At 37.1% G+C, this 9,829-nt stretch overlaps 1 protein-coding gene and 1 long non-coding RNA gene across 2 annotated transcripts; one reads left to right on the top strand and one right to left on the bottom strand.

The window, feature by feature from the left end:
- Nucleotides 1-53: 53 nt before the first annotated feature.
- On the bottom strand, nt 54-5,919 carry LOC116804090 (putative uncharacterized protein DDB_G0283779). Its single transcript, XM_032729970.2, has 2 exons — nt 5,026-5,919; nt 54-435 (listed from the first exon to the last, which is right to left on the bottom strand). The coding sequence occupies exon 2, from the start codon at nt 422-424 to the stop codon at nt 68-70; it is 357 nt and encodes a 118-aa protein (XP_032585861.1). The 5' UTR covers nt 425-435; nt 5,026-5,919; the 3' UTR covers nt 54-67.
- Nucleotides 5,920-7,424: 1,505 nt separating this feature from the next.
- Nucleotides 7,425-8,013, top strand: LOC122757675. Its single transcript, XR_006357791.1, has 2 exons — nt 7,425-7,661; nt 7,783-8,013. It is a non-coding gene; the product is annotated as an uncharacterized LOC122757675 (long non-coding RNA).
- Nucleotides 8,014-9,829: the final 1,816 nt, after the last annotated feature.

The following is a 9,829-nucleotide window of genomic DNA, read 5'->3' as shown; positions in this document are numbered from 1 at the left end:
AGCAATTGTTTAATTAGTTTTTATTTTATATATATTTTTTTAAATTGTTAGCAATATTTTTTTTTTTTTAGCCCTTTTGCAGCACATGCAAATTTTGATGGCTGGCGAATTTGATATTGTTGCCTTTTGAAGTTTTGGGCTCTTGTTGTAGTTGTTGTTGTTGTGGTTGATTTAGCACTTTCACTGCGACTTTGTGGTTGTTGTTGTTGCCGTTGCTGCGTTTGCTGTGATTTTTCTGTTGTTGTTGTTTGCTGCTGTTGTTGTTGTCGCTGGCGCCGTTGTTGCTGTTGCTGTTGGTGTTGTTGCTGCCGCTGTTGTTGTTGTTGTTATGCTCATTGTTTTGTCGATTTCTCTGTTTTGTTTGATTCCAAATCAAAATTTCCAAAAATACGAAAATTTCACGACAATTAATTCCGGAAGACATTTAGGCGCATTCTTCAAAACAGCATTTCAAATGAATTTCGTTTAATAACTTTTCCTTTTCACATATAAGTATATACAATGTATATTCATTTATATACATACAAATATACATATATATATATATATATATTAATTTAACTTGATTGTTTGGTTGTTGTTTATTTAAACACTTTGATGTATAAAATGGTTTGGCCCGTTATATAAATGCTTTTGCTGCGCGTTGTTAGCCATGGCCAATGCATGGCATTCAGCATATTGTTAATTTTCAATACGGGGGCGTGGCAGTTAGCCTGTGAATTTTTTGGGTTTTTTATTTTAGACTTTTTAATTAATATATACATATATATACAGACATATTATATACACATACATATATACACATGTGTGCGTGCATGATTTTCTTTTTTCCAATAATTGAATTTGCCTTTAAACATGAAACGGGGCGCGAATACGGTACATGAAAACTGGGCCGCAAAACTCCTAACCAGCACGACCCCCACCTAGACAACGATAGACCCACACACCCACACACCCATACACCCATACACCTCCCCCATCCCCAAGCAACAGCAACTCCAATGTGGCAAATGCATGAGAATGTAACATGAACATGAAAAATCGATATAGAAATGAGATTTAAGGGTGCTAGACAAGCTAGAAAAGGGGGCGGGGGCCTAAGGGGGCGACTAGTCATAATATAGCTGTATGTGTGTGTGGGCTGGGGGTGGGGCAGCTCTGGCAGACAGGCGCGCCGCCTGCAGAAACGAACATGAAATGCAGTTTACGAAGCGACAGCAACAACAACAACAACAACGACGCATAAATCACACAACGAAAGCTCTGCACGTGTGTGCGAGAGCGAGCGAGAGAGAGAGAGAGAGAGAGTGACAAGCCATGTGCGTGCATGTGCGTGTGTGTGTGTGTGTGCGCTTGTAAACACTGAAAAAGTTCTATGACCCAAAGCTTCAGCGTTTGCCGGCAAAAGCAAATGAATATAAAACACATTTTTACTTTTTTCCTTCTTCTGCTTCTTCTTCTGTTTTTCTATTTCGATGAGGCGAGGAGGAGAGGGTGAACAGTGCTTAGCTGGAGCGTAGCACAGTGTGAGGTTTTAGTTGTGAGGGTGGGAGCCCTGTGGGGGTTAGTTAATAGGAACTTCAAATGCGGAAGCAGCAGCAACAGCAGCAGCAGCAGCAGGCGGGGAGTGAGTGAAACAAACGCAGCGCAGCGCAGCTCAGACATGCAAATACGTCACCAGTAAATTGCTGTTATTGTTGTTGTTGTTGCTGTTGCCGTCGTCACCAAAGCGACAACAACAGAAATTGTGCCAGCAGCGACAACAGCAACAAAACACAAACTAACTGTAACTAAAGCAGCGCCAGCATTTCTTTTGCCCCTACTCCCTGCCCGCCGTTTACTATTGTTGTAATGGAGAAATTTACATATAGAAAACGTAGATAGCAGAACGCTGGCGTCGCTGCCGCCAACGGCAGTGGGCAGCACTGAGAGCGGCATAGAGTCAAATAAACTGAAAAGAAAATGAAAATGAATAGCAAAAGCAACAGCAACAGCAACAGCAGCAGCAACAACAACAACAAGAGGAAGAAGCACAAGCACAGCGAAGGCATGAAATTCAAAAATTCTCTCACAGCGAGCGCACACGAATACAACGACAACGACAACGAACTTACTAACGGTACTAAGCCGGTCAAGCCCGAAAAAGGGAGGCAGCAACAACAACAACAACAACAACGGCTGACGACAAAGTTACATGCTGACTGCTAGCGTCGCTGCTGGCGTCGCTGCCCCGCTGTCGCAGTACGTTGACGCCGAAAAAGACCAATGACCTATGCTAGAGCTCTGCACACACACACACACACACACAGGCACAGGCAAAGGCATAGAGAGACACAAAGCATGCATAGGCGCTGTCGCTGTCGCCGTCGCCGTCGTCGTCGTCGTCTCTGTCGCCGTCGCTGTCGCTGCTAGGCTTTTATTTTATATACTTTGGTTGTTTTTTTTTTGTGTTTTAGCTTGGGTCTGGGGTGGCTCTGGCACACTTATAGACGACACATTGAGTGTGTGCTTAGCAATGTTGTTCTACTAACGGTAATGCAAACAGTTGTTGGGCGCGCTGGGCGAAAAGGTAAGGGTGCGAGCGAGACGGCCAATGACAGTGGGCGTAGGCAGCGGAGACAGCGCTGCTCTAGGTGCTCTGAACTCAACTGAACTGAACTCAACTGAACTGAGCCGAGCTGAACTAATGCTAGCGACCAACTGGGTGACTTACTGTGCAGTTGAGCTACTCTAACTACCAACTGCTAACTGTTCCTAGCTAGCTGTTTTCCTTTGGCGCGGAAAGCTAAGAAACTGTCTACGGCCATTATAAATACCAGCCCCAAAAACCAACAACAACAACAGCAACAACAACAGCAACAATGACTGATAATCATAACTGGTCACAATGGGCAACAATTTGCATTGTTTTGAGTTTTTGATTCGTTTGTTTGTTTGCTGTTGGAGCCGTACAGGGTAGCGGGTGTGCGGGTTGGGGTTGGACAAGACAATGTGCCTACATTATGAAAGATTATTACTGTGAACTTTTGACTGTCTGGCTGAAGGCAGTTGCAGCAGCAGCAGCAGCAGCCGCCGCTGCAGCAGTAGAAGAAGAAGAGACAGCAGCAGCAAAGATTTGCAATTAAACTCTAATTTGAGGCAGCTAGACAACCCTAAACAAATTCAAACTATTCTGATCTATTGATTTATGCAAAATTAAGCAACTTTAGTGAAGCACAAAAATGTACAAAAAATGTGTTAAATCAGCACAAGTGTTAATCTAAAATATAAATATACTAAATCTTTAAATCAAATCTTACTCTCTCTACGGAGAAATTCGGTTCTATATCGTTTGACTGCTTCTTAGTTCTTAGCTTGAAAGTTTTTAAACTATATACACATATTCCTTGTAGAAATCTAAACTGAGTGTACCTGAAAGCATTTACATAAATATTCCTTTTAGAAATCTGGTCGGAATGTATTTAGCATATATTTAATAAGAAAAATCTATAATTTGCATATAAGAAAATATTCACAAAATTTTTATTTCTATTAATGTATGTATATATTTAAAGTAAAGTCTATTCTATTTCTAAGGTATAGAAAAGTAAGTCCTCCAAATGTATCTATCTACAACTCTACTCTTGATATTTTATGGTATAAAGGCTTTAATAGTTCTAAATTGCAATTACATAGTCTAACTGACAATATGATATAAAATATTATTTTTTATTATTCTAGAGTTCTATATTATAAGAGATATAATATAGAGTTAAATTTATCAAATCTGCATATCAAGTACAGCATTTGGTAAAAATTTAGTTTGCCTTGTGAGTTGGAAAATTAGCTTTGACTGCAATTAAGCGATGCGGGTTCAACATGAAGAAGAAGAACAACGAAGTTTTATACAAGCTTTTCTTGAACAAATTGAAGACAATTACAGCAAAATAAATTGATATTCGCTTAATGAAGCTTGAAAAGTTTCAAAAATATATATTGTATAATTAACAACTGAATTACATGTAATTCATGATAAGGGTTTTTTTTCTAAATGAACTAGAAATTGAATGCAATTGGTTACCAATTGGAAAATTTGGATTTATTTGACGCTGAGATCTGATTAATAAAAGAGTTGATAAAATTTTTTTTGTGACTTTAGCAAGAAGAGCAGAACAACAACTGTAGATAAAATTCCCTTAGGAGATATAAATCTTGCTAATCAGATTCTTATCAGTTATAATTGTTAGTATTATTTGAATTATCAGATTTCTGGATATAGAAAACTAAACTAAAATGTAGCTACAATTTTATATTAGAGCAAGCTACAGTAGAACCCAGCCACAAAAACAATTATATAGCTTTTTATTCCAAAACCAAGCTTTATGTAAGGGAAATTTTGGAATATTTTCATCTAGATATAGAAAACTGGAAAACTGGCAAAATGAAAAAAGTTAAATGGACAAAGCATATATAAAACCCCTACCAAATACAACTCCGAGCTAACACAAACTTTAGACAACTTAGTCAACTACAGTGCTGCATCGATTTAAAGTACAAATTCAATATGTGGCAAAAATCTTTTGGAATAAATTTTCAAATGCAATCGATAAATGTTAGAGTCTTTAATGGGATATATATGTTAATATATGAATATATATATATATGTATATGTATATATAGTGATTATTTTTAAACAGTTTTTCAACTGGTTTTAATCCGTTTGGCTTAATCAATAAATTATCCAATTTGTGTTGATTTTTTTGTTCATTTTGGTAATCCAATAAATATTCTGCTCTTTAACGATCCTTTATGCCACACAAACACACAGAAAGTCACACACACACACACTCACAATAATTTATTGCATTACACAATTCATATTTATGGAGGGTGTGTGTGCGTGGGCGTATGTGTGTGTGTGTGTGGCAGTGGGCTGGGCAGAGCAAGAGGCAGAGAAGGGGCCGAAGGCTTTGCATTCTCAGCTGCTCCAAAAGTTTTATTTTTGTTGTTTTTTATTTTATTTTTTTTTTTATTTGGAGTCTGTACCAATAAATTACGTCACTTGCACTTCCGTTTTTGTTGCTGTAGCTGTATTTGTTGTTGTTGTTGTTGCAGTCGCATCACGAGACGTTGCAGTTGCTGCACGATTAGGCACGATTTGGAATTTGAATGCACACTTTAGATATTTGCTGCTGCTGCGGCTGCTTATATATATTTTGTTGTTGTTGTTGTTGTTGTTGACTTTGCTTTACATTTCTTGTTGTTGTTGTTGCAATTTGTATTTTATTTTATTTTGCGTCGCGGGGGAGGCTGCAGCCTGAAACCGAGCAACTTCACCGATGCCAGCAGCAAATTAGCCAGGCATTTTGCAATATTTGAATTTGTTGCAGTTGTTGCATTTATAATTTTCTATCGCTGCACACGCACCGTACGCACACACACGGTCACACACACACTCATACACACACAGAACCACAAGCACACAAATCGAGAGACGAACGAACGCACTCAGGCACACACACTCACACACAGATAGACACGGAGGAGAGCGAGAGGCGGGCGCGTAATAGTTGAAAAAACGCATACACGGAGATACAATTATACACACACACACGCACACACATACGAAGAAATCATATACAATAAGTATTAAACAACAACAAATAATTAATAATAAAGATACAACGCGCAACGCATCGTAACCGCCGCCGCGATACGCTCAATACGAAGTGTAGCTGAAGACTGCCTCAAAATGTTATCGAGTTCGTTGTCCAAGTGGCGCGCCGCATTGCGGCCTCAGAGTATGTGGCAGCAACGCACACACACATACACACAGATACGGATGGAAACATTCATACAAAGCAAAGAGAGAGCGCGCTCCAAAGAGCGAGCGTTTGCCGTTGCGCTCGCTCAACATTTGCCTCCACCTCCAGCTGCTCCGCTCCCACCCAAACACCAGCCAAAGCACTGTTGATGGCAACGGCAACGGCAACGGCAACGGCGACGGCGACGGTGACGCCGACAGCGCTGCCTGCTGAGTGGGTATATGTGTCTCTGTGCCGATGACTTCTTCAATTTTTTTCAGCATTACGCTTTGTGCCGTTCATTCGCTATGGCAACCGCTCCACTGGCGCTTTTCTATCTGCAGGCGTATGTTTCTGTGTGTGTGTGTGCGAGAGTGAGCAGCGCGCGCTTTTTACTAATCAGCTGTTAGCACCGCTCTTACACAAGAGAGAGCGCCAGCTCGAAGAGAGTGCGCTAGAGTGAGAGCGCGCTTCAAAGCTTTGCTGCAGGCGGAAAAAGCTGTGTGCCATATTACTATTATTACAGCATTTGTTTTCATGTATTTTTTTTTTTTTTTTTTTTTGTTTTTGCTGTTGTCTTTTGTTTTTGTTGGCGATTTTTGTGCATTTCCTTTTTGTGCTGCGCTTCTGTGGCCGTGCGACTGCCACTGCTACGGCTACTGTCATTTCCATTTGAAATTCCCAATTAGCAGGTCAATTGCTTTTTAGGCCAAACTGTGTGCATTGCAGTTGACTTGCTTTGCCTCTCTGTCGCACTCACTGTCATGCTCTCTCTGTGTCTTTGTCTGTCTGGACTAGTCTGCCTGGCTGCATGTTTTGTCCATTTCTTCCTTTTGCTGTCGCTCTTCCTGTGCGACTGTGTGTGTGTCGTATATGTGTATGCGGCATTTAATTACACTTTTAGTTGATTTTCCTCAACGACTCACTTATGCATGAAAATTGTTTCTAATGGCTTTGCAAATTGCGCATAAATGCATTTTTTATAATGCCAAATACAGACACACGCGCACACATGGGAGTGAGTGTGCGTGCATGTGTGTGTGTTTGTCGCCACTTAACATGAAACAGTTCTCAGCTTTGATGTCCTTTGTGCCCATTTATAACATGGAAATTATACTTATTCTTATGCTTATTAAACTGGCTTAAGACAAATTTAGCATAATCAGCTTTTCTATTGAGTCTCAAAATGGTTTTTAATTTTCCTGCTAGTTTTTAAAGTTAACTTTTGCGTTTGAACTATATAGAAATGTTAAAAAAAAAAAAAAATTAAAAAAAAAAAATACATATTATAATATATCTATAAAGATATCTTAGATTTTCTGAACTGAAAACGTTTTAAAGTGTTGAATAAAAGTTTGAATAGTTTATATTTACGTGGTTTTATTCATGATTCAAGCTTCAAACTATAAAATAAAACCTTGAGATAAATATAAAAGATTATGTAATAATTTAATGAATATTTATTTAAAAATTATTAAATTTTTAATGAATTTTTATTTTTAAAATTTTGAATTTTTAATGAATTTTTATTTATAAAATCTGAAATTCGTAATGTAAATAAAAATACAAATTATTTCATGTTTAATAATTTTCTTTGTTTTTAATTATTGTAAATTTAATGCATGTTAATTGTATTAAATATTTGTTTGTAACCGAATTTAAATAAGGAAATAGAAAAATAATTGAATATTACAGAAAAGAGCTTTAAAGGCATTGAAATATTACTCAAATTTTATGTTGCTGGATTTACATTTCATAACAATTTTATTTATTTATATCTTCGTTGGGCAAACTAAAAGCTATACAAAACTGTTTTATATAAGTTTAGAGTCAAGGATTCCCCTTAAATATGATGAAGCCGATTATAATATAAGGAGGGTATGGCATATATACATATATATGCATGTATATGTATATATAACACCTATTCAGTAGCTTTGCTTAACAAATTGAAACGATTTCGTTTGACTAATCTTTTTCTTATTTATTTCATTTTTAGTTTATATGTAATATTTAAAAACGAAATTGATTTTTAAAAAGCTCGCGAAAAAATCCCCGAAAATATCGCTAAAAGCATAAATAAATAAAATATAAATGAGGAAAAAGAGGCAACCGCAAGCGGAGCAGCTGCTTCAAGGTAAACCGGAGTCAAAGTTCACAAGCAAGATATTATATTGAATTATGTTTCAGGAGGCATAATGAAAAATAAAATAAAATCACAAAAATTAAATCAAATTAAGTCAACTTAGGCTAAAAAAAAATGAGATAGCAAATGATGTTGCAAGTTGACTTTCGGCTTGCAAAATTCGAAACGCTGCAAAGCAAAACAAAGTTGATAAATTAATATTTGGTTGTAGCTAATTTATGTCTTGTTATTGTTGTTGTAATGCATACAATTAACTCTGCCGCAACACCAACTCACACACACACACACACACACACATACAAATGTAGCTGTTAAGCATGTGCCTGAGTTTTGGGACAGTATAAGAAATATAAATAAAAAAACTTTGCATAAATGTAAAAAAATAATAATAAAAAAAAAGTATATAAAACTTCATATTACGAAATCGATTGGCAAAAAAAAAAAAAAAAAAAAAATCAAAAATCAAAAATGTGTATCTATATGATAATGAAACGATGCTACGGTCGATTGGAAAAAAACCTCATGCTGCGCTAGCTAATGGATGGATGGGTACGACCGTCCGTCGCACCGTCTGTCCGTCCATTCGAGTTACAGGGCTAGTTTTTGGGGGGCCGTCAGATTCATGCATGAAATGCAAACTATAATGAACTCATAGCCAAAATCGTATAGCCCCCACAATGGGGGACATCTATGCGTTCAAGCGAAAGATACAAATACACGGATACAGATGCGGCTACTGACGTAGATACAGATACATATGCCATATAGATATTTTGCAAAAGTGATAGTGCGTTCGCCTGAACCTCTCGTAACTAGTCTTTGGGTTTATGTCTTGTGTAATGCCCGTTTCTGCTTCTTCTTCTGTTTTTTTTTGTTTTTTGTTTCTTTTAACTCCTATATTAATATATGGCTAATGGCCAGCTTCAGGGCCGCATCCAACTAGCAGATTATTCAGTCAGTTCGCCAGTTAGCTGAGGTGTGCATGATATGCGCAAAACATTTAATGAATTCAATTTAGTTGTTATTGTTCCACTTGCTATTTGCATTTTGCCAAAACCTTAAATATGATTATTAATGCGTCTGATGCGCTACATTCGAGGCCAGCCGGCTGTTAAATATAACAGCTAGAGACGTGAATTGATTTACATTGTCTAAATTCGATATAGTTTACCGAATTGGATCATCTTTGAAAGAGAAATGTTTGGGAATTTAATGGTTTATGTAAAGTAATCGGAGTTAACAGCGAGCAGCTGTGATATTGGAAGATTGATATCTGATATTGATAGCTCTACTCAATGTTTGGAGTTTTGTAACATGTCTTCAGCTGAAATAGTTAAATGCAAAATGCTAAATATGTTAAGTATATGTTAAATATTGAATTGAAGAGTGGAACACAACAGAGTTAACAACCATGATATTGGGATACTGCTGGGTAGAACTAGAGTTCAGTGATATGTTTTGAGCGAATATAGTTAAATATAAAAAGTTATGTATCTGCTTCAGCAAAAAAAAAAAAAAAAAAAAGCAAAATTCGAACAGAATTTACATTTTTAGAAAGGGAAATGTTAAGCATATGTTAAACTGTTCTGCTAGTACTGTTGAGCTAGATTTTAGCTACAGCTTTTTAACTACGGTTAATTGACTGTAAACGCTGTTCTTATCGAGTTAACTCACTGTTTAGTTGAGCTACATTACTCTTACAGTCATCTTACAGTTACATTATGCAATGCTAAACACTTAACAGTTATTATATTCTTAGAGAGAGAGAAGAGCAGTTATGTAATTAACCGGGATTTGATTTGTAGCTAAATTAAGCTAATGTTCAGTTGGTGCTTAATGAACTATTTACAGTCGAGTCCCGATAATTCGAAATGACAAGGGGATAATTGTTTTTTCGATT

This window comes from Drosophila mojavensis, unplaced genomic scaffold (assembly GCF_018153725.1).
Source record: "Drosophila mojavensis isolate 15081-1352.22 unplaced genomic scaffold, ASM1815372v1 contig_80, whole genome shotgun sequence".
Lineage (NCBI taxonomy): Eukaryota > Metazoa > Arthropoda > Insecta > Diptera > Drosophilidae > Drosophila > Drosophila mojavensis.
Note: the sequence above shows the minus strand (reverse complement) of the source record. Positions and strands in the feature narration are given on the sequence as shown.

What these genes read in the sequence shown, in the direction of transcription:
- LOC116804090 (XM_032729970.2), bottom strand. Translation starts at nt 424, where the DNA reads ATGTCTTCCGGAATTAATTGTCGTGAAATTTTCGTATTTTTGGAAATT.